General features: G+C 37.6%; 2 protein-coding genes and 1 long non-coding RNA gene across 10 annotated transcripts in view; 1 reads left to right on the forward strand and 2 right to left on the reverse strand.

Moving 5' to 3' along the window:
- The window catches only part of PAQR3 (progestin and adipoQ receptor family member 3), a 27,639-nt gene extending 13,906 nt beyond the window's left edge, over window positions 1-13,733 (forward strand). The window contains exons 5-8 of one of the 5 annotated variants that reach the window (XR_015250386.1): window positions 1,568-1,658; window positions 4,845-4,993; window positions 7,658-7,862; window positions 13,304-13,733. Coding sequence is in view for 1 of the 5 variants with exons in the window: in XM_025921945.2 (XP_025777730.1) it covers window positions 1,568-1,658; window positions 4,845-4,987 (234 nt within the window). In the remaining 4 variants the exon portion in view is untranslated. Of the gene's footprint in view, window positions 1-1,567; window positions 1,659-2,437; window positions 2,605-4,844; window positions 7,602-7,657; window positions 7,863-13,303 lie in introns of those variants that run through there. The other 4 variants (XR_015250388.1, XR_015250389.1, XR_015250390.1 and 1 more) reach the window with 4 other exon arrangements.
- BMP2K (BMP2 inducible kinase) overlaps window positions 9,116-25,206 on the reverse strand; it is a 132,520-nt gene continuing 116,429 nt past the window's right edge. For all 4 annotated transcript variants that reach the window (XM_086704777.1, XM_086704778.1, XM_025921524.2 and 1 more), the window contains one exon: window positions 9,116-14,766. In XM_086704777.1, coding sequence (XP_086560903.1) covers window positions 13,334-14,766 — 1,433 coding nt within the window. In that variant the 3' untranslated portion in view covers window positions 9,116-13,333. The remainder of the gene's footprint in view (window positions 14,767-25,206) is intronic.
- LOC147581911 (uncharacterized) lies at window positions 16,094-20,570 on the reverse strand. Its single transcript, XR_015250391.1, has 2 exons — window positions 19,468-20,570; window positions 16,094-19,382 (listed from the first exon to the last, which is right to left on the reverse strand). It is a non-coding gene; the product is annotated as an uncharacterized LOC147581911 (long non-coding RNA).

Consider the following 25,206-nt stretch of genomic DNA (forward strand, 5'->3'; position numbering starts at 1 on the left):
GAAAGAAAAGAAAAGGAGAAAAAGAAGAAAGAAAGGAAAGAAAGAAAAGAAGGAGGAAAGAAAGTTCTGTGATATAGCAAATTGAGTGATATGATCTGGCCACTTTGCCAACTTGAGAAAAAGGGTGATGTTTTCTTCATAAAAATAGGAATTTAGGAGAAAAGTGAGATAGTAGTGATGAGGAACCTCAGTGATCCTGATATCTATGAAAACATCACTTCTCTGACAGTTTTACTTCTTGAAAATAAGTTAAAGAAAACAATGGTGAAATGCAACTCCAGATTTAATTCTAACCAGAAATGAATAACTGGTTATTGACATAGAAGAGGCCAAAATTTGGGATGATGTATACACATCCCTTTTAATCTTATAATGACAAAGAAAGAGAACCAGACCTATTGAGCCAATGGATTTCTGAGAAATTCAGAAAAATATGGGAACTTTCCTGTGTTCAGAAATTTTAAAATAGAAATATGGTTTAGGAAAATAGTGGTTCTGAAAGATGGAAATCTAATGTGATCACAGATCATTCCAGTGAAGAAGGGAGACTTCCAGAGAAATTTTCCAATAAGCTATACTTTTGAAAAGATGGAGAGGGGTGCCTGGGTGGCTCAGTTGTGTTGAGAACGACTTTTGATTTCGGCTCAGGTTATGATCCCAGGGTCATGGGATCAAGACATGTGTCAGGCTCTACACGGAGCGTAGAACCTGCCTAAGATTCTCTCCCTCTCTCCTCTCCCTCTGCCCCTCTCCCCCACTCACACACTCTCTATCTCTAACATAAAATTAAAAAAAAAAAAAGATGGAGAAAGAGAGAGAGACTTAACCAAAAATGAAAAGTTCTGGAAGGGCTAATCCTGGGGATTGGTTGCAGTTGTGTTCTAGAATGAGAAATCTCATGTTCATTAGTCTAAGAATGTAGGTTTTCAGGAGGACCCTGATAATTCTCAAATATTTGTAGAGAGAAGTAATTTTGTCTCTATTTCTTAAATGTCTTCTTGGTGTATTAGGTTTACAACCAGAATTGATAACAATATACAAAATTGTTATAAAATAAATTATAGCTGGGTAATTTTCTTAGGGCAAGGGAAAGCTTTCCAGTGGAGCTGAGAGATGGACTGCTTCATATAGTAGTATTCAAGAGGACCATTATCTGGGATGGTGGAACACATTGCATTGTTTGGCCAAACCTCTGCAGTCTTTTCTGGCCACAGGTCCCTGATCTTCAGTGTTTTGCTTCTTCAGCTGATAACTCCATTCCCCATGTGCATTCCACCCATGAAACTATGTTGGTGGAGTTGGGTGTCCTTAGGACCTTCAGCCATGTTCAAGCTCTACTTCCTTTATTACCCTAACCTTTAGGACACTCTCTGTTCCCTCCTGTGGGCTATTTTCTACAGTATTGAGAGCAAGTTTTCTATTATTGGATACTCTCTACAAAAGCAATTTAGATTTAATGGGCTTAAATTCTGCCTCTGAATTCTACCTAATCAATGAATTAGATTCACAGTAAATTGGGAATTCGGTCATAGTAGGAAGATCTGTGAAAAAATGTTTTGCTTTTCAGGACTTTGCACCCCGTGTAATTGTGATGTATGTGATTGCTCTTCTTGCTTTCCTATTCTACATTTCCAAAGTTCCAGAACGGTACTTTCCAGGTAAGTAACACTTTTATAGTGCTTTTTGTGACTTTATTCTAAATATATGGTGGAGGTGTATGTTTCAGAGTATCAAAAGTTATTTCAGTATTATTGGTTATAGAAAGGCTCTCCTATTGTCCAATGTTATCTAAAACTTTAACTTTCAAAGGGCTTCCATAGACTTCCTTTCCTCCTCACCACGAGTTGAGTGTAGTAGATGAGGTCACTACCATTTCACAATTAGGAGCTAGTGACAAAGCTGGGACTCTTCTGACTCCCAACCACTGTTTATTTTGTGAAGTACTAATTATCTATTACCAATGACTTCTTTATATACCAACTCATTCTTAAAAAATAATTTATATATGCAGAGATCCATAAAATAAGAAGAAAAGAGACAGAGGAAAATAATAAGATGATAATGAAAAGAAGCCAGGGTTAGGACCACTTCACCATATATCCATCATGAGGTTCTAAATATAAATAAAGATCACCAGTCTGCATTTCCGCTTCCTGGCACCCAGTACAAATAATGTAAGTTAAGGGTCTTCATGTCCCCAAAATATACACAAGCTAGTGACTCAATAGAAGGAAAGATTTCCCTGATCCTCCAGTCCAGAGAAAAAGACTTCTGATAGAAAATAACTAACAGGATACCAGGTAGAATGAATAATGTTCTCCAAAACATGTATTTGCTTGTTCAGGAGCTTTAGCTCTGGAGTCAGACTGCTTGGGTTCAAATCCATATTGCCCGCTTACTAGCTGCATGAGCTAAATAAGTTACTTCACTTTTTCAGCTCATTTCCTCATCTGAGCATGGAGATACTACTTTCCCTCATGGGGTTATTGTGGGGATTACGTGTGAAAATGTACAAGAACCATTCAGCAAGGTTCCTCACAAGAAGTAAGCACTCAATACACGTTAGCAGTTGTTACTATGATGACGTCCCTCCACCTCAGTCCCGTAAGTGAAAAATGGGGTTTAGTAAGGCACAGAATGATGCAAGTCCAGGTGACCTTTGGCTTGAGTCGAGAATAACAAAGTGCATACAGCAGTGATTTTTTTTGGTTCGGGGAGGTAGAAGTAGGTGTGTGGCTCAAATTCAAACTGCAGACTTGTCCCTCCTTCTTGGGTGAAGAATCTTCCACAGTGAATTGAAGACAGGATTATGCCACTTATGATATGTGTTGGGAAGAAGAAAGGATGAGAAACCCTGATCTAGAGAATAGATCACAGAACCTCAGGCATTCTTCTGTGCACTTGGTTTTTTCACCTCTGAGCTTTAAAAGTGGAGTACCAAGAAGAACCTGAGTGTAAACGTTAGGATTTAGTAACATAAGAAGGACATGTCCCTTAATTGAAGACCATCTTCATGCAGAGCAGAATTTTCCTCAAAAAACAGTTGTGGCAAAATGCATTTTTATATCACCTTATTAATAATTATTATTAATTTCTTCATCACAAGTACACGTAGAAAATTGAATGATGAAATTTTTCTGAACTACATAGTTATGGCCATAGTGTTTTTATGCCTTAGAATATTCATATCTGAAGTTCCCAGTTACCTAATAGAGGACACCTATAAAAGGTCAAATGTTATGTCACTTTTCTTCCAGGTGATCTTGACATAAAATGTGCCCCAAGTAGCTGAATGTGTGGAGTACAGGCACAGTAGAGCAGTGGACATATGGAGACCATACAAGACAAAAAGTCTTTACAGATAAAAGTTATAGTCTCAGACGTTCATGAATGAGTGGCTTAGAAACCTTGTCTGGCTGGCCAGTCCCCATTTATGACCCGGATGTAAAGAGAAACATGTGCGGGGCACCTGGGTGGCTCAGTCAGTTAAGTGTCCAACTCTTGGTTTCAGCTCAGGTTATGATTTCATGGTTCATGGGTTTGAACCATGAACCCCACAACCTGCAAGTGCGGAGCCTGCTTGGGATTCTCTCTCTCCTCCTGTCTCTGCCCCTCCCCTACTCACACACATGCTCCCTCTCTCCCTCTCTCAAAATAAATAAACTTAAAAAGAGAGAGAGAGAAATATGTGCAGTGGTGGTAAGATGGTGGGTGAATACTGTGAAATAAAAAAATTTATACCTAAGAAATTACTTTCACCTCAGTTACATTTTTTTAAATATGTAAACATCACAATGATATTTGATTGGGTCCAAAGATCACCAAAGGTGTCCATGGACAGAATTAAGTGGATCTGCATACTTGTATTACAATGTGATCAATTTTCTTTGTAGTCCTCTGCATTTTGTGCTTTTAAAAATGAGTCTTTGAGCTTCACTGGAGTGTCAAAGTGGTCTGTGGCACCAAAAAAAGGGTAGAAACCCCTGTGGAAAGGATTGTGTTGACTTAAACTTTAAAATCTACATACTGGAGCACCTGAGTGACTCAGTCAGTTGACCATCCATCCAGCTTCGGCTTAGGTCATGATCTCAGGGTTCAGGAGTTCAAGTCCCACTTCAGGCTCACTGCTGTCAGCACAGAGCCTGCTTCACATCCTCAGTCCTCCCCTCTGCGTGCCCCACCCCCAGCTTGAGCTCTCTCAAAAATGAACATTTAAATAAATAAAATCTATATAGTGTACTATTACTCTTGATAAGACAGGTAAGGTTAGAGAATATTTATATTACATGACCATAGAAGCACCATGAGTAAGAAAAAGTTACTTACATTTAAATTTCTATAACTCTGTATTTTATTTTGGTATTTTTCAAGAGGCTTCCCATATGTTAATTCATCTCCTTGGAATTTAAACTTTAAGCACAAAGAGAAATAGTTCTAAGTTGTATATGAACTAATCAACCTTACTTAATGAAGCCATTACTAATTGCATTTTGCAGATGTAACCCATGATATATACGTGTGTGTGTGTGTGTGTGTGTGTGTGTGTGTATCCAGATGTATAAGACATTGGAGACAAAAGGTCAAATTCCTGAAATTAACCAAATTAGATTTGAGAACACACTTGGAATAGTATTTCCAAAATTCACCAATGTCCTTAAATTAGACCAAAATATGAATTCATCCTTTTTTAAAAACATCTGGGTTTGAATTACTCTCCAGGTGCTCTGAGATGGCCAAAATATTTTTGCTAAGCCATATGTCCAAGGCCAGACATAGGAATATATTCTTATTTTAATATCAAAATATTAGAATCAATATTCTTTTTTCTCTACCTTCCCTTCTAGGACAACTAAACTACCTCGGATCAAGCCACCAAATATGGCATATCCTTGCAGTAGTGATGTTATATTGGTGGCATCAGTCAACAGTGTATGTCATGCAGTACAGACATAGCAAGCCTTGCCCTGACTATGTTTCACATTTGTGAATTCAGGTATGGCCACCTGCTGTATTCAGTTATTAAGCAATATGTAATGGGGAGTTGTATACCCCACTGTTTCTAAGATTCACCGTAATTTTTTTTTCCTCCTATTTAATATATCATGAGTACTACTTTATAAAAATGGAAAAATATACTTGGGGATCTGTAATAATAACTACTTTACAGCCCTTAAAACTACTAATTTGCTGCTTGTACAGAAAGTGAAAATTAGTTGGCATTTATAAGAAACATCTGAATAACAATGAATGTGAAACCAGTATAGAAATAGTATTTGTTTTACTTAACACCAGCTTAATTTGTTTAGGAAGGGCTCACCTCCATTATAAAATGGAGTCATCCTGTTTGATTCCTTTAATAGAAGATATTTACAGTAGTTGATCAAGTTTTAAGTGCCTAACCAGGCGAAGGTTGCAATAGCCTATGCTTAACGTAAGCTAGGAGACTGGTTTTGAATAATTACTAGCCTTTAAATATATGGTTTGTGAGAAACTGGCACTTAAAATATGATTTCCTTTAGCTATAGTCTCTCTTCTCCTTAGGAACATTGTATTTTTTGGTTTGCTAGAATAAAAACTTCAATCCTTTCCTCCCTTGAGAGAGGCTTTGAGAAGAAAAGAACTTGCATCATTTTCCATCGGATAAGAATCACATTAAAAACTGATTATATGATCAGGCAACAAATTCTGTGGTCTAATAATAACTAAGACATTATTAGCATTTAATCCTTTTAATTTTGAAGAATATTATTTAGTTCCATATAATAATTGCACTCTTGCCAGTGGATTACAGATTTTTGGTTCCAAAATTCCTGTAGAAAAATTTCACTGAATTTGCAGTCCTAAATTTCGTGACGGATGGGGGTTCCCAATTAGATGGGTGCCACTTTCAAGGCCACAGAGTCCAGATGGCCCAGTCTTGACCCTGAAATGAACCTTAAGCCTTAGAACAAAGTCATGCTGATTCCCCATTTGATGACATGATTGTTTACCTGTGCTCTAGTCTTTCCGTTTATGCATGTGTTAGCATTTTATTGACAACTCACAGTATTGATAACACTAATATTTGAGCCTGAAACATTAAGTTTACTCATTATATATACCTAAAAAATAGATCTCACTGACCTACCATACAGCACTCTTCTTGTTCTTTGGCCTTGTCATGTATAAATTAAGTTCCTTAAAGCAGTCATTCACAAAAACATGCTGTTCGTTGGAATATAAATTATTATTCAGATTTCTTAATGGGTTGACAGGAGTTGCTTTGAATACTGGTGTATCTTCAGAACCTTGGAATTACCAAATATCAGAAGTGTTGATTGATGGTGAAGCTTATTTCCACATTGCCACGTATACATCTGGTATTAGGAATGTTACTTTAATGTGCCTCAGTTTATGCATCTGTAAAATTTTGTATTTCTTTTCAGTATAGTGTTTTTGGAATATAAATTCCCCATGCTAGTATCTCAGTAAGTAGAATCTTCCCAGTAGACTAAGGGTGCTGTATTATACCCATTATGATGATGGAACACACTGCTTTGAAAATGGCTATTTTATAAGGCCACAGATTTGATCTATGTGTTAAGTGAAAGAAGACTTTAGTGTAATGATAATAGGATGTATTTTCCCTAAACCATCTCTTACGGGTTTACATGATACTGATTTTAAATAGATATTTTGTCATTTTAGCCAAACAAAATACACTGAGTAGTTATACTTAAAAAGTCTAGTTATTTTAGGCCTGATACCACTTTTACTATAAAATCTTCTCAAAATAAAAACATATTGAACTGTAAGTTTCACTTTCTCTTAATTTTTAAAAAATATTTCTGGTTTTTTGTAATAGTATATCAATTATTTAATCCTTGCCATCTGAATTCATGGATAAAAAGATCATACTGTGTTTGACTTTTTGTTTTGTTTTGTTTTTTGGGTTTGTTTTGTTTTGTTTTGTTTCATTTAAAAGGCATACAGGTCTGACTGTAGGGAGAAGTATACCATGTAAACCTTTCATCTTTTTATGAAAATGTTAAATACTGTAAGAAAGCTATCTGCTCTCATTTTCATCTTTACTATGATATATTTATTATAAAGTAGGGAATGGATGTGGATTGCTGTCAACTAATAAACACTTCTGTATGTCAGCGTTTATTGACCACCTACTGTGTGCATATCACTACTGGCAAAATTTTTAAGACATTGCTAACATTAAAGAATAACTATTTAAAAATTGCCTCCAGATCTGAGCCTTGTAATAATGTATATTTGAGTTATTTTTGTTTTTATAGATTTATTAAAATAAGATTAAAAATACACAATTCAGCTACCGTACTAAAAGGCTGGTTTTAATTTTACAGTGTGTAAACTATAAAAGCTCTTTACCTACAGACTTTACAAGTACATTTTAAAATTATCCATGGCTGTTTTAAATTGTCTATAGTGATTTATAAGGTTGTAGTTGACTAATTTGAGGCAATTATCTTTCTATATAAAGCCATTTTCAAAAGATAGTGCTTGTCTTTTTTGTTATGACACTGAGTGCAATTCAGTAAGCTGCATGGCAAAATATGTATTATGTAAATAAACTGGGTTTACTAAATATATTAAGTGCTGCCTGTCATTCTTTATAATACGTAACAGCTTCAAAATCATATTTTAGAATCAGGAATGAAGAATTCAGGGACTGTCACATCTTATGGCATCCCACCTGGACAAAGTAACCGATTTGAAGATTGTGACTGACTGGCATAAAGGTGTGCAACTCCATTTGGCAGGTACCTACCTGGAGATATCTTTGCCCTGTACTAAACATGAAGGGGCAAAGTCTACACTTCTGGATCCCTGCCAGTTGCTGAGCTGAGTAGGTCTGTATCCACCTGAAGTCATCATTCTGGGTAATCCCATCCCTGCCAAAATGTGTGAAGAATCAGCCACCAGGGGAGGGACACAAGTCTTTTATATGCATTATCACAATTACTATGTTTGTATTAAAAAGAGGTACAGATGCTACTGGATACCAGTGTCCCCCAAAACTCTGTACCAGACTTCTGAGGAGGTGGTGAGATAAGGAGCCAAAACTGCAACTACCTTTAAGGAAACACTTTCATGAGGGAGAGCTACCAGCAGCAGGGGTCTCTTGTGAAAAGTGAAAATTCCATCCATGGAGGGCAGGAATGCTATTGTCACCAAGGCTCTAGTGCTGCTTTATATGTCTGGGATCAAAAACACTACAGAACATACATGTAATTTCAATAGTGCCAATCACCTGAAGCAAAAGCGAACTATTTTTAAATGTGCAATGTAAAACTCGTGCCTTCAATATGAGAATAATTACCTGCATCCCACACACGATGCCAGAGCTGGACTTGCTTAAAAAGGGATAAGCTATTCAAAATAAATAGCTCTAATTGCAGCATAGACTTTTCTCTAAAGCAGTTAACTATAACTGAATTTGAACAGTAGTACAATCCACACTGTGTGCCATTTATTAAAAAGACACAAAATCCTTATTTTTCCACATAACTTTAGATAAATCTCACTACATCCAAAACAGCTCATAATAAAATGGATCTTTCCACAAGCCACCAATCTAAAGACTATGGAATAATATGTAAGATAATGTGATCTTAACACCAAACTTAGTCCACCAATCCAATAAATAGGTTTTCTCTTTAACATGCCAAAGCCTCTTTTCTGACATAATCAAGGATTACAGTATCTTATTTAACCAAAGAGTTTTTAAATTCTATATGTTACCAGTTTCTAAGGAGCTTAAGTAAATTATACATAATGCAAAAACAATGTCAGACATTCAAAAGCTAGTTCAAAGTCATGTTTTTGCCTTACCTTCATTATAATTATCAGTAATTGTAATGCCTGAACAAATTGTGCTATGTGGTGTTTTTTGCTGCAAAAAATGCTAGGTCATAACAGGTTTTCTTGAATTACACTGTGAGCTTTACCCTAAGGATTGAGATCTAATCCCTTTTCCCTTTTCTATTCTACTAGCTGGAGCATAATAGGTGCTTAATGTCTGTAGTGTGAATAAAAGAAAACTGAATAGAAGTTTACATCCAAAACATTTATGACAAACAATGAAAAACGCCAAAGTCACTAATTATAAAGAATATGCAATCCATTTGGGATTTATTGCATTTAAAGAAAGCAGATTATTAAAACAATAGGTATGATAAATACAGTAAGAAAATAATTTTAAATTTCAAACAAAACAAAGTGAATGAGGGACAGAATTCAGTCAATAAGAATAAGCAATGTAAAGGCAACAAAGCAGTAAAATCAGTTAGTGCTTAATTAGATGTAGAAAAGAAAAAAAAAAAAAAAAGCAACTGATTCTATCTCAGTTTCCCAGCTATATCTGAGGATTGAAGTTACTTTAGAAAGTATGTTTGGTAACAATTAGAAATATAATAAACACATAAATCAGGTTTATTAAAGTTATTTGCTTAGTGGTACATCAAAGGCTTCAGAAAATTCAAGTTTAACAAAAAATGGAAGTGTAATCAAAGAAAGTGCACTTAAAGCTGTTTGCCAGCAATTTAAAAAGTAGCTTACTATTACTATAACACTTACTATTAGATGACCTTTCCATCACAAAAAGAGCGTAGTAATAAAAACAATTCTTTCAAAAGTAGCACAATAGATTTTTAAATTAAAAAAAAAAAAAACCCAAATGATAACCCTTGGCATTTTCATCTGCCTACCTCCTTCGTTTAGTGGCTTTTGTAAAACACCTCCCTAGGAGTGAATGTTCTTGTATTAATGATTGTGGTTGCAATTCCATTTAAAATGAGAAATTCACATTAACTCCACAGCAGAGAGATGTGACATGTGCATGCATGTGTGTGTATATATTTTTCTCAATATATAAACACCTCCATGTATAAAAGTTTTCAAACATTTGTTATTCTCACAGTAGATATGTCAGTTCAGTATGAGACCTAAAAATGATGAGGAATTTTGCTAAAAGGAAGAAAAAGTGTACTGTATATTCTACACGTATTAAGACAAATGTACCCAAACTCCTCAGAACTAGTGATATTAATACCTGTGTACCTTCTAGCAATGCTTAAATGAAGTACCCAAACCTAAAATAAACGAAGCAGAGTGGCCGAATAGTAAGAAAACTGCTCTGCCTGATGCGCAGCAGAGTGGGCTCCACCTTACTATTTTCCGCCAGCAGTATGACGACAATCTATCACTGCTAAACACTAAACAGGGTGGGATCAGAAGGTGTGTCTATCTACAATTCCAAATAATGTCCTTACTGTGCCCACACATACACACACACACACACACACACGCGCGCGCGCAGGGGTGGGGTGGGTCAGTCGGAGAATTACACAATTTCCCAATTGATACTTCTGAATAAATATTGTAGTCAGTTAAATTTTCATCCAGCCTATACCCTTTCCTCCTCCGCCTAATACACCAAGCAACTTATGTGTCTCAGCAGATACATTCTTTAAAGCCATAAAAACTGATCTTTAACACTAACATTGTGCTGAAGTCATATTAAAATAATTAAGCAAATGGTCCACTTTTAAAACGATTATTCAAAATCAACAAGCATTATTAAAGCTGTTAGGACAGAAGTAACTTTGGCCTCAGATTTTTGCTAGCTTCACAATTTACTTCCCTTAGTGATGTTCAAGTATTACAGGTTTAGTTATGACTATTTTACATACAAAAGAAGCACAGAGGACACCTGATTAATAACAGGAAAATAATTTCAACTTTCCTTCTTTTAAACAAGAATTGGACGATCCCAAACGTTTACTGAATGCTGTGTCCCAGGTATATGTTAGGCTCTTTGACATACCTTGGGAGCTCCATTCGCAGAATTCTCCTAAGGGAATTACCTGGGCATCACTATGTGGACTGACCTATATCCTAACTGTAGTGGGAGGACGTGATGGAAAATAACCCTAATCCTGTACTCCTTGGGAAAATGCCTTTACTTCGGCACAAAGGAATCTCCCCATCTCTATCCCATCGGGTCCCCTAATTGAATCCTGTTGTTTCCTCTGAGCTGTCATCTCAAAAGAGGAAAGTCACTGGGCTGTGATATAATAAACATAAGAATGGAAATATTTTAAACAATGTCACAATTGTTTCCTTAGAATTTATCCAATTTTATAAGCCCAAAGTGTCTACATCAGTGTCCAGATCACTTAAAATTATGCAGTGTATCGAAAAGCAAGTGTAAGCAAGGCCTCAATATCAGACAGAAGTATTTCATGTTTACATCCCAAGGAGACTACATTAATTCATCCACTACCCCCTTTTAAATTATGAAACTCATTATGAGGTCTAGCAGAGACCAAGGCCAAAGACTAAAATAGTCAAAGCATACTGTGTACACATCAACCAACAAATTTTCATAAAAAAATTCTTGTTTGATACAAACCTACTGTAGTTCATGAATTTACTATGTGTAATCATCAACTCTTCACTTTTAAAAGAAAGTATCACTTGAGTCTACTTTGTAAAGTTTTGAAAAACATCTACTTGAGCATTTGCATTAGCAGTATTAATCAACCTGAGAATCGGGGAAAAAAAAAAGGTGCAAACATAATATTTGCCTTTGGCACAAGGACAAGTAATTGGTGCAGTTGGGGCTCTAAAAATACAACTCTTAAGCAGTAATATAATGCTTGGTCTGCCTCTGCTACATGGAGATTCACATATTGCTTCCCTGTTTGTCCACCAATTTATATCTGATTTAAAAAATAAAAAATGAATATAGTTACATACATACTTTGCTTCCTTCCAAGTTTAGAACTGAGAAAACAGACAAACAGCTCATCCCATTTGGGGTACTAGAATTAAGATAAGATTACTCATTTAATTGGGTTCAAAGAAAGCTCATTTAAAATACAGCAATCAAGGAGAGTGCCGGTTAATAAGAGTTTCCACTCCTTTTTGTACATAGCTTTAACGGTTCTAGAAACTTGTAGATGTTGATAGGGAAGGCCAGTTCATTATAACTTAAAAGAGCTGGAGACACAGGAAGCACAGATACTGTATTCACAGTAATTCATATAATTTCTATATTCTTAAACAATTTCTATAAATTGTCAAGTTTCTAATTAGGATTTGTGGTGGGGGGGAAAAAAAAGGCAATTTGGTAGCTGTGTTCTTTTCACCAGAGACACATCAACTAGCAGAACTGAGAGGCTAGCTCCTCCTCGTCTAATACCGTCTAGCCACTTTAAGATCTTGTGTACTAGTGCAGAGGTACTTACAGCAGGATGCGGGCGTCCTGCCTATAAGGCTTCATGGGTTTCACTGTTCCGTGCACTTCATTAAAACTACTCCACCCTCCCAACCTACCTAGAAAATTGCTGCTCACGACCTGGGGACTATTTGGTGAAGGTGGTAATTTAATAAAGTACATTATTAGATGCAACATGATTTTTACGCTGTAAACGTCTTAAAAACTCAGGGTTTCAGCTACATAATTTTTTCCTCAAGTAAAATTTCACTACAACCCTTGTCCTCACTCCCCATTTTTCCAACAATCTGCTTTATTAGGGACATGACAGTAAAAGTTGTGAACAAGAAGCCATTCAAAAACAATTATCAAGTGTTCCTGAAGTAGGTTTTTTCTCTCTTCTGTATTGTTTTCTTTTACATTTTCCACACGTCAGCTACTACTCTTTAGTTTGTGTTCTAGGCTTCTGTATAGATATTCCATTATTAATGGCACTTGTTTTTTTAAAAGGAAACAGTTTTAGGCACAACAGTTACTTCTGGCTCTGCTCTTTGAGAAAGGTGTAAAGACTGAAATTTCTGCTCTCTCCAGATAATAACTTTCCAATTCTTGAGGAGAACCAGAGTTTGTTTTTACTGTGTGGAAATCAGAAGAGACCTTTAAAAAATCCACAAATGCAACCTATGTATGTACAAATAACCTTAGTTTTAAATGCTGGATCCTGACATGAGCCTGGGAAATGAACACACAAGTGACATCCTGTTATAAAAATAATGCCACCCCTTTCCAGTCCCTTTTCAGTGGCTCCACAACTGGAAAGGCGGCACGTTCTTCCCCTGGATGTCCGTGCAGTCACATCTGGTGGCCGAAACCTGGGGTAGAGCTAACAGTTGAGCTCCTCCTGTGTGGAAGAGATGGGAAGTCACTACCCTGTGGAGATGCTTCCTTTTACTATTTGGTTTATTTAAAAATCACCTATTCTGATTGACCTGTAAGAATGAATGATATAAAGAGCTATACAAATAAATTTTCTTTCAAATTCATAAAACTATTCATACTTTTTTGAAACAGGAGTTAATGCCAAGAGTCCGTCAGAAGTATCTACTGTTTAGAAGGAAATGGAGCAGCACCAAAGGGGTCTAATTCAACTGACTGGGACTGTTGGGACTGATGTGAAGCGATGCTTTGCACCACAAGTTCTGTAAAGGGCACGGCACCAAAATCATCTATTTTCAACGCGTCTGCACTATGGAATGAGCCATGCAGAGAACTCGGTCGTGGCCGCCCAGGCAGGACGGGGTTGTGGTCGGCACGGATGTCACTCAGGCCCTGATGTGGAGGGTGCCATGGCAGATCTGGAGGATGGAAGGGCTTGGCACCAAAGGGGTCCAACAGATTCTCCTCGGGTTGCAGGCCATTCCCTCTGTCTCTCCCGTCGGTCAGTGCAACACTAATGTTCTCCTTGGAGTCCGAGATGGTTAAAAATTCATTGCTGCTTTGAGAGTCTCGGCGGCCCACCTTTTTGTGCCTGCGAGCCCTCTCTGGAGTGCGGTAGGTAGGCTTCACAGTCTTCTTTGTGCTGGTTGGCGTGCCATGATGCCGCTTCCCGTTACTTTTGGACAGATCCTGCTTGGTGCGCCTTTGGCGAGAAGACAGTTTCTGTAAGCTCCGCTGCTTGACTTTCTGCTGTTGACTCCCAGTTATTTCCTCAAAGGGCACAAGCCCAAAAAGGTCCTCACTGCTGTCACTTTTACTTGTTGATGTGGGAAAAGGCTGAAATGGAGTGGAGCCAAATATATCTACACTTCTGGGGCCACCAGGGAGAGCATGTGCCTCAGGACCCACTCCATGGCAGTCTTGTACACTGACCTTCTTGCTAAAGGGTGCCTTTGTGAATACGTCAAATTCCTCCTGCTCTAGACCCACAGCAGGACACAGGGTCTGCTGACAGAAGTTCTTTTCATTCTCTCCTCGGTGAGGCTGCTGAGGACGCACCGCAAAGAAGGGGACAGCGCCGAACACATCAAATTCCAGTTTGGGAGCCTCCACTCCAACGGAGGGTAACCGGGTTGGGGTGAGAAGTGTGTCGGTGGGACCTGGTGCTGATCCACTGCCAGATTTGTCTCTGTAGACAGGGCTCACGTCACTGTACTTCACTTTGGCCTGCTCATAATCAGAATCAGAGCTATGCTTCTCTTCTTCCTCGTCTTCAGAATCCATGAGGAGAGGCCTGTGGCCCAGATTTTCTGGTTCAGTATCATCGTCATTAAAATCTCCCTGCTCTCCCTGAAGAACTTCCTCATCCTCCTGTTCCTCCTCTTCACTGCTCTTGGGAGAAGGAGGATCTGACTCGAAATCACTTTCAGACTCATCATTCCGCTTTTGCACTTGACCCTGTACCAGTGAATTCTCTGAGGTTTTCTTTCCAGTCCGGTGGTCTTTAGATACTGGACTTGCTTTTCTATTCTTGATAGGGTCTGCAGAACTATTTTCTTGATTCGTAGATGAATGTTCAGTTTTCTTTTCCGGAGAACCTGAAGGTTCAAAGAAAAATTATTATAGCTTTCTAGTACATTTCAAGAACCATTTGCACTGAACAGTATGCACTAACACGAGGCATTACAAATCCCTCATACCAGTTCGCTTAGAGGAAGAAATAGCATCAATTCTTTGGTCATTAGGCTTAGGGAATGCACTTGTCCTCAACTAGATGGTTAAGTCCTCTAGCACAGAGAGATTTCCTGGTCTCTGTACCCTACACACCACCTACTCATAGGCCCTCAATGCCAGCTAAGTTTTAGTTACAGTACCCAAAGAGGACTCTGAATATAGAACACAGACCAATTTTCTTCACCTTCAAAATAAGATTATTCAACGAATCGCCCTTACTCAGAATCCCACATTTACCTGCTTGTATTTCTACTCCATTATAAAATTTTCCCAAAAAAGATCAACAAGCATGAATAGCTTGTCTGCTCAGTTAGATGTTTCACTGAAATTTTTTTAATTAGCATTCTGGTTTCCTTATAAACGAGTATCTTATTAGATAGGCTAACATGAGTGCATCCCCACAATCTGATCAAAGCCAAGGACTGGGTACTGAACTGAGTGAGAGTGTACCAAGGACACCTGCCTTCTCAAGATGACCTATATTCCTTTAACTGTCATATCTTTACTACTAAACATTACATTAAAAGCATGCTATCTTAAAAAAAAAACAAAACTATCAGTATGTTCACTGTATGACGGGTAGTGAAACTGCATCAAATAAATATAGTGCTTTACAATTTCAATGTCTGGTATATAACAAAGAGTGTATTTGTTACATGAAAATATAATGCCCTCCCAATACAGTAGTGTATTTAATGGATTTTCCAGAGGGAGGGATCAATCTGAACTGATGCAACCACATAACCAATCATCCCTTCCCTTCCTTTGACTAAGATCAGATATTTTCAAAATAATTAGGGTTGGAAGTATAGTCTGTAGCCAAGAAAACTAATCAGCTTACAATGGAAGGACCATTACTCTCCTGTTACTATCATGGTCCCTATGGTATATGACACCTCTGAGTTCTTACCTTCTCTTTGAAAGTCAGCACCGTTGTCTTCCCACCTCTCTAACTGTTCCTTCTTGGTCATATTTGTAGAGACTTCTCTTTCACTAACATCTCTGTATACATGTATGTTCCCCAGGATTCTGTCCTTGGCTTTTTTCCTCTGCATGTCTTCCCATGGTCTTAAATAGTTGTATGTTAATTGCCACATACACCATCATGACTGAATCTCTAATAGTGACCATGAATACTTAGTCATCTAATAGTTAGGAATATGTATTGTACCATTACTTCAAATTCAATAATTCAAAAGAGTATCGTTCCTCTTAAAATGTGCTCCTCACCCTTTCCTCTGAATTAATGAACAATACTTCTGTCAACTAGTTCTGCAAATCAGCAGAAATCTGGAAATCATCTTCCTTCCTCACCAGTGTTTTTAAATTCTCTTGTATCTGTTCCTTCCTCTTCCTCTGCCAGTTGTCTATTTCATTTCCTCTATCCTTGTCTGTCTCCAGTACATGTCCATCAGACCGCTCCTCTCCAGTGCCACCAGAATGACTTTTCTGAAACATTACATAGCTCAGCTTAAAACTGTTCAGGGGCTCTCTGAAGTCCCAACCCTTAGCCCAGCACAGGGTGTCCTTCTCAATCTGGATTCTGTCCTACCACATCTTTAGCCTCAGACCCTGATGTATTCTTCATGGGTATTCTTCATTATCGCCACACCCAGCTTGTCCCTACTCAAACTCAGGAACAGATTCAAATTTTTAAAAAGTTTTTGAGATATCTTGCTATCCAATCTCTTAATGTTTGCTATCAGAAACTGCGGAACCTAATAGATTTGGGTTTCCTGCTGTTTTAACATCTCATACAACCTCTTGGTAAAAACATCCTTCTAGTTTCCTACTCCTATCTGACTTGCCTAGTGGTCCTGGCTATATTCCATGCCAGAGCCCTTCAAAGACACCCCTTGAAAAATACCCATATTTGGGGGTCCTAATGAACTCAGTACAAGCCTAAATTGTAGCAGCTACTGTACTGTATTATAATTATTGGTTTACTTGTCTGTTTTCCCTACTTGATTATGAGCTCTTAGACACAGTCCTATTTATCATTTACCTCATTTATCATTCCTTTCTACCCTAGCAACTGTTGAATCAATTTGTTGAATGAAACAATAAGTGACTACTCTGAGCTCATAGCTATAGACACATACTCAGTATACTCAGAATACAATAAAGAAAGTAACATAAAAAAATGAACTCTTTACATTCAGTCACTGCATTTTTAATTTAACAATACATTTTTATATGGCACTTTCCTACATGCTATATGCTGATCATACATTAATGAATACAATAAGTACCGTCTCTGCCTTCAAGAGTTTATAATCAAGTGTGGGAGACAGAGTATAAATAAACAAATTGTGACGGGCTCTCTGAAATAACAGAGCAGTGGTGCAAAGTCATGGGGGGGGGGGGGGAGGGATACATAAACCTACAGTCAGCAAAGGCTTCCCCTAAGGAGGATGGTTAGGACTGAACAGTGAAAATGAGTCAGCTATGCAAAGGACAGGCAAAAAGCTGCTCCAAGGAAAAGCTATGGCATGTGTGAAGGCCAATGCAGAAAGAAGTTGGCATGTTTGGGGAACTGAAAATAGGTCAGTGTAGCTGGAGTACAGTGGCAAGACTACCATACAAGATGAGGTAGGAAAGAGAGGGGAAGGACCAACCTGTGAACGTCCCTTTAAGGCCATTATAAGGAGTCTGGATTTTGTGCTAAGTTCAGTGTGTAAAGGGGAAGGCATTACAAGGCTTTATTTAAAATGGGTGTCATGTTCAGATTTATATTTGAAACATAACTGACCACTGGGTAGAAAAAAAGGCTGAAGAGAGAGGTATAAAAGTGAGGAGATCAGGGAAGAGGAAACTGTAGAAATAAAGCCAGAGATTCTGGTGGCCTGGATGACAGTGGGGGCTGGGCAAGTAGAAGTGAAGAATTAGAGATTGAGGAGGGAAACTCTGGAAGGATGGTAGCGCCATTAATGCAGACAGAAGAGTGAGTAAAGAATAAGTTGGAAAGTAGAGGAAGATTTCAAGAATTTAGTTTTGGGGCGCCTGGGTGGCTCAGTCGGTTGAGTGTCCGACTTCAGCTCAGATCATGATCTCGCAGTTCGTGAGTTCGAGCCCCGCATCGGGGTCTGTGCTGATAGCTCAGAGCCTGGAGCCTGCTTCGGATTCTGTGTCTTCCTCTCTCTCTACCCCTCCCCCACTCATGCTCTGTCCCTGTCTCAGAAATAAATAAACATTAAAAAAAAAATTTTTTTTAATTTAGTTTTGAACACAAAGTTTGAGTTACCTGTGAAGCATTTAAGTACAATGGTTAGTTTTTGACTGGAGACGAGATTTGGGAGTCCTCACCTCCAGAGGGGTAAGTAGAGACGGTTACGAGTCTGAAGGAAATCATTTACAAAGTGAGTACAAAGCAGGAAAAGGGGACCCAACACTGAGCCCTCAGGTCTAATACATTTGGAGGTAAGCAGAGGAACCTACAAAGCTACATGCAGAGTACGGAGAGAAGGACCCAAAACCAGGTGAGCGCAATGTCACAGAAGCCAAGAGAGGAGTGCTTCCGGAGACAGAGTAGACAACTGGGCTGGGTGAGGCAGAGAGCTGCAATGAACTGAGGACAGACAAAGGCCACTGGCTCTGGCTGGCACATGCACTTTGTCGGCAACCTTGAAGTGAGGAGTAGGGCTGAGGAGGAGGGGGAAAGAAGACACGGAGAATTCCATCAGGTTCTACTTAAGTATAATAATCTTCATCCATTATTCATCTGCCAGTTCTATGGAACAAGCCAAGAGCTAAATGTTGTATCTTTACAAATTTATAATAGGCTTATCTTAGATCCTAAGAGATTAAAACCAAATCAAATGCAGATTCTCAAGTTTGACTTCTCCTCCACAGAGCTTACTTCTGACATTAAAAACAAAGATTACTTTTAGATTAGCTGTAGAATTCATTTTCATGAATTTTTATTCAAAAGCAAAAAATGTAACAGCAAAGATTTATAATCATTCCTCGCTTTGGGACAGTTCCTCTAAGATACAGTTTAACTTACTACCTCAAGCTCCTTACCCATCCAGAGAGAGCCACAATGTGTACCCCTTCATGCCTGCTCATGGACACCTCCACAACACTCCAGAATGCTTCCTAAAGTATATTCTGCAGAACGTTATTCCTATAATAAGAACTAAACAGCTCTGCGGTCCCAGGTACCTGAGTTTATAAAATGCTACACTATATAATGTGCCTCCACCTGGAAAATGCTCCTTAAGGGTGCTGGTAAGTCCTACACAAAAGAATCTGCTTAATCTTATGAAACCAGGATTTCCCAAATTTGCTTCACTACAAACACTTGTATTCACAAGTAACACTATTAACTTCGTAAACAATTTTGCAAAATGCACTCTGGGAAAATACTACTTCTACAATTTCTCTGGGAAATTCCATTTCTAGGGCACAGAGTGTCATTCCTAAAGATTTTCTGGAAAATTTAACAAAGACAATTTACAAAATTTAAAAGGACAGAGTCCTTTGATTGACCTTTTTTTGGGTAGTTTATTTATTTTTGAGAGAGAGAGAAAGAGAACGCACGAGTGGGGGAGGGACAGAGAAACAGATAGAGACGGAGACACAGAGTCTGAGCTGTCAGCACAGAGCCTGACGCAGGGCTTGAAGCCACAAACCGTGAGATCAAGACCTGAGCCAAAGTCAGATGTCCAACCGACTGAACCACCCAGGCGCCCCAACTTTATTTTTGCTATTCTTCTATTTTAATCCCAGTCTTCTAAATTAACTGTTTTCCTTTACCCAATTGGCCACTAGTGCTTTCCAAAACACAACTGTCACTTCCTACTCATTCTGTCTGCACTGTCCGCTTCTCAAAGTTGTATTCACAGAGATACAGATTTCTTGGTAATAAAGTGCTATATATAGGTCTATTTTTTAGATTGTCAGTGTGAATATAAATTTGTGGGGCTTTTCATTTACCATTTTAAATGCATCTTTACAGGTATCAATATAGTCATTACTAATTCTGAAGCATAAAATATTGTATAGAGAACATTTTAAGATTTAACATTTACCTATGGAACTTTTGGGTTGTTTCGAGCTTTTCAGCATTTCAAATAGAACCATGATCATGCACTTTTTCCTTGAGAGGGGGAAAAAAAAAAAAAGGACATTCTCCTCTCAATTTCACTTTATGGATTTACTGTTACTCCCTCATTATACATAATCAATACACAACTAATAAAGTTAACCCAGTGACAATCTCTGACAAGATCATAGCTAAATACTCTAGTCTGTACCCTCACACATGAGAAAATATATAAATTATCATATTACAAGAGAATAATATGACAATAATAGGTTCTTCTTCTTAGGACTGTTGTAAAGAAAAGACTGAAGAATGCCCAACACAAAATGAACACTCCATAGTAAACTATCATCACCACCTCCAGAACAAGGCTACACTCAATTACCTCATCCACCACATTCCAACCTTCTAGCATCTTTTCTGGACTCAGTGCTTGACAGTGAAACTAAACACAAGGGAGGCGGAGACAAGTGCAATTCTATGGCTAATTCAAGAAGAGTTAAGGCCCACTTTAGAAATGGCCAGAAAAGGGGCACCTGACTGGCTTAGTGGGGAGAGCACATGACTCTTGATCTCAGGGTCATGAGTTCAACCCCACACCAGGTGTAGAGATTACTTTTAAAAAAAACGGCCAGGGGCGCCTGGGTGGCGCAGTCGGTTAAGCGTCCGACTTCAGCCAGGTCATGATCTCGCGGTCCATGAGTTCAAGCCCCGCGTCAGGCTCTGGGCTGATGGCTCAGAGCCTGGAGCCTGTTTCCGATTCTGTGTCTCCCTCTCTCTCTGCCCCTCCCCTGTTCATGCTCTGTCTCTCTCTGTCCCAAAAATAAATAAACGTTGAAAAAAAAAATTAAAAAAAAAAAAAAAAAAAAACGGCCAAAAAAAAAGAAGGCAAACAAATGTATATCCACACACAAGGGTGCATACCGAATCCTGAAAACTATATCCCTGATTTTTAAATAGCTGTAGTTGGGTACATAATATAAGAATTTGAAAAAACTGCTTTCAAAAAGACCAAGAAAAGTCACACACAACGATCTACGTATACCATCTTTGTGGTTTCAGATTACATCCCTGAAGAGTATGGGCAACTGGGGAAGTTTTCTGTTGTTATAAACAGACTGGTTTTATTTCTTTACTGGTCTCCCCTTTATAATACTAAAAATAAACAAGGATATTTATCCAAATTCCTTTTTCTCCCACATTCTCACAAGAGAATCATACGCAGCATACTAAGAGCAACGTAAATGTTAAGCATCATAAAAACACAATTTAAACACATGCGGTCATCTTCCCCCAGCACCACCTACTCAGGAAAAGTTAAATTCCAGGCTGGAAGTTACAGCAATCCTAAATAAGGCTTCACTTTCTGCAGTAAAACTGACCTACTTCATCGTCCCCTCTTCACTGTGAAACTATACACGAACTGAGAAAGAAATGGGAATTATAGAAAATTAAAAATTATTTCAATATATTCTAAGGATTTAGTCCTACTCCATAGGCACAAAAGACAGTGAAAATAATTACTACCAGCTGTAAAGTTGGTTATCAACTGTACAATACATAATACTTTAAAATGTGACTTCATAGCGAAGTGCCATCAACTGTTAAAATCTATTTCTTTGCCTAAACATATTCTTGTAATTAAACAAAAAGAATTCAGATATTCCTACTGTTTGCTCCCAAGGCCAGACTGCATCTTCCAGTAACAATATTCCACATGTGATTCCAGCAATATTCCAGCAAATATTCCACATGTGATTTACTATGAAATTTAAATCGGGATTATTTCACTGCTTAATTTCCCAAAAGCATAGCCTAAATATGTTTCCTTATAATCCAATATATCCTAAATCCTAATAATCCCTATATTTGTAGAGATGTGTATTATTAACATTAAAAAAATGGCTGTTTTTCAAGTGGGTGAGAGGGGAGCTATAGTATTTAGAATAAGCACTAGGAACACGTAGTTAAAACATAAATAAATCTCTAATATGTGCCCAGGATCATACCTCAGGTACCTTTTTCTATTAATTGATTTTGGTAAAATACTGTAAATTTTCTCAAAAGAGAACACTGACCAACTTTTATTTTTGGCTCTAAGTAGGGCTTTCTTCTCAAGCTAAAAAAAGTAGAATATTTTGATGGCTTCTGGTCAGGATATTATTTCTGCTTTGTGTCTTTGAAATACAAACTATAAAAATTACAGCTTTTTGAGTGATCCTTATCTTTTGAGGTTAGTCTGATTGCTGCAAACAGCCAGAATCCAATCAGAGCCAAATCCTGAAAATGAAGGGAATGACTAAGATGGTGTAGATCTGGATACATTATTAAGAACAGCCATAAAGGGTTATGAAGTCTTAAATTCTCTTGTATGTCACATAAATGGTCTCTCAGGGAAATTCCAAGTAAAGTGTTGGGGAAAAAAGTTACAACAATGGAAATCACTAAAGTGTCAAGAGAATTAGTACTTATTTACACACAAAATTCTGCTGATTAAAGTTATTCTCACTCGCTACTATATATCATATACAATTTTAAGATAATAGTTCAGAGCTAACTAAAACAGTGCTTCAATTATTCAGTACTGTCCGTAAAAAGCATTTACTAAATATCTCAATACCAAATGGACCATTTGGTAACTATTTACATAAAAACATATAGCATACTTCCCTTCCTTCACTGACAGAGGATACGAAATGAAAGTGTCCTTTGATGACTTGGAACCCTGCATTCCTGTCTAACTCTCCATCTGTAAAGTAGGGAAAGCAATCGTACTTGCTTCGGAGAGTTGCAGCAAGGATTAAAGTGCGAACACAAGTGAAGTGGGTACAACACCACTGGCATGTTGTACGTACTCAGTAAAGGGCTGGATTATTATTGCTGATGTAGAACGCCATCATTTTATGATTATTTATGGGGCCTACCATATGCTTCCACTGGTACTGAGAAATTAATCAGAGAGGATGGTAACTAATACCATCAAGTGCACAAATGCTGTGCCAAGGGTTTTTCATAGTCTCTCTTAACACCCCACCATTAGGCTCCCACATTAGTGTAAACGTGCTTTTGTAAGGCTTGCTATGATCTTTCCCCTTCAACCTTATTAACTACATCTTCAGAAATGTTCCCCTGATCTCTCCATGTCAGATCATTGTCACAACTTCCTACCATTTCAAAGATATTATTACTATCCAGTGCTCATGACTTGGCTTTTCCCTTTTCTCTTTCCATTTCTTTCTTTTGGTGACCTTAATCCTATTTCATAGCTTCAACTATATCTTAAAACAAAAAACAAGAAGGGATTTTTAGAGATGTAGTCTTTTTATACATGACGAATTTGAAATGAGGAAAAAGTTGAATAACTTGCCAAGTTTAAGGCTATACACATGAAGGCCATATTGACTTCTCTGCTGATGACACTAGCTTAAAACTCTCATCTGTAAATTCCTCAGTTAAACTACCAGTAGAATATCATCACCAGCAAATATTCAATATAGCTTATAATAAACCCCCGACAAAATACAACCACAGACTTGTCTTGAATTTCTTTTGCATCTCTTTTACAAAGCTATGTCTAAGAATTAAAGAAAGAAAAAAAAAGCACCATACTGCTTCTACTTCAGCAAACAGTGTTTTGTTGAACTGCACAGTAAGTATCTTGTGTTGAGTATTTTACAGTCTGTAGGTTTAAGTTCTAGAAATACTATAAGACTTTATCACCAAATGAATGAATACTCAACTTTACAAAATGCACAAAAGATAAACATCCAAAAAAGCCTCAATTTCATCATCTATAAAATAAGAACAATAATGGAAGTTACCTGACAGAGCTAAACATTAAATAATTTTCATTTTATTTAGTAAAAGCTCATTAAATATTAGGTCACGTGTGTGTGTGTGTGTGTGTGTGTGTGTGTGTGTGTGTGCATGTGAAAAGACAGATTACATTAGATTACTAAAGTAATGAACTCATTCATCAAGGTACTGTATGGCATACAAAGATAAATAAAGCAATTCCTGGCTTCAAGAAGCTTATCATTCACTTTAACAGTTGTGAAACTCACCTACTAATCCTGATTCTAGTGATCTGGAAAATGAGTAACCTGGTAAAAACAACTGGGAGTTCTAAAGAACAGGCCTAACTCACCAAATGAACTTAAGAACATGAATTAATTATCCATTCCATGCTTGAGTTTTTATAAAAAGAAATTTCCAGATGTTAAAATTTCAAAGACATAGTCTTGCACAGTCCAAGAGAAGATTTCAAACTCAAAAGCTAAAATTTGTAGTCAGTTTTAATATTTTCACGTATTTGTTATGGTATCCTATTTTAAAGAAATATTGCAAATAAAGTATTCTTGAATCACATAAATGAACCTTCATAAACGTTACCAAAAAATTCAAAATATTTAGAAAATGTCAAAAAATGTGTAGAGGGGGCATGTCTGCATCATACTATTCATATTATCACTCTTCTAATCAGGTTTCCATCTTTCAGAGGACAGCTTTTAGTTATAAAACAGGTGGTACATTTTTAATCATATAAGAAGCTTCCAGTTTCAAGGAAATTTTATTTTGATGTTCTTTCCTTTGCTATCAGATTATAGAGGATGAATGGCTTGAAACTGCTATTGTAATTACATGCCTTCTGTTGTCTTATCACTTCGGGTACAAGGGAGGGGCTACAAGACTTTAAAGCTCACTTTGAATTGGTAGCACACTGCCTGCCATCATTTCCTACCAATGTGCCATTCCAGGCCCAAGGATTAGTGGATTAGAAGGCTTTATCAAAATCTGTACTGTTTCTCTGAAGACAGGCCAAGTGACAAGGCTTGAGTATAAAAAGAGAATCATGCTAGTTGTGAACTGTGGCTAGTATTTCCCAGCCAGATTAAAAATGCTGTAAAACTGACATTTCTATTATGTTAGTGATATTGTAAATTGCTATTTGAAACAAGCCACTTTTTTTATTTGTTCGGCTGCTATTTACAGAAGAGAGTTTAGAAGCAGACAGAGCTGGATTCCTACTTACAAACTATCTGACCTTAACCAGATCATTGATGCTCTCCGAGCCTGTCTCCACTATATGTATGAAAGAGAATTCAATAAATGGTAGCCATTATTGCTGACATCCTGAAACAACAAAATTCTTGATCTTCTAGAATTACCTACGAGAATCTAAATATATAAGAAATACCTGCATATCATCACTTATAAAATGACCTAGCATTTGAACTGACAACCTGTTAACAGTTTA

The sequence above is a fragment of the Puma concolor genome, chromosome B1 (assembly GCF_028749965.1).
Source record: "Puma concolor isolate L17-30 chromosome B1, mPumCon1.1.hap2, whole genome shotgun sequence".
NCBI lineage: Eukaryota > Metazoa > Chordata > Mammalia > Carnivora > Felidae > Puma > Puma concolor.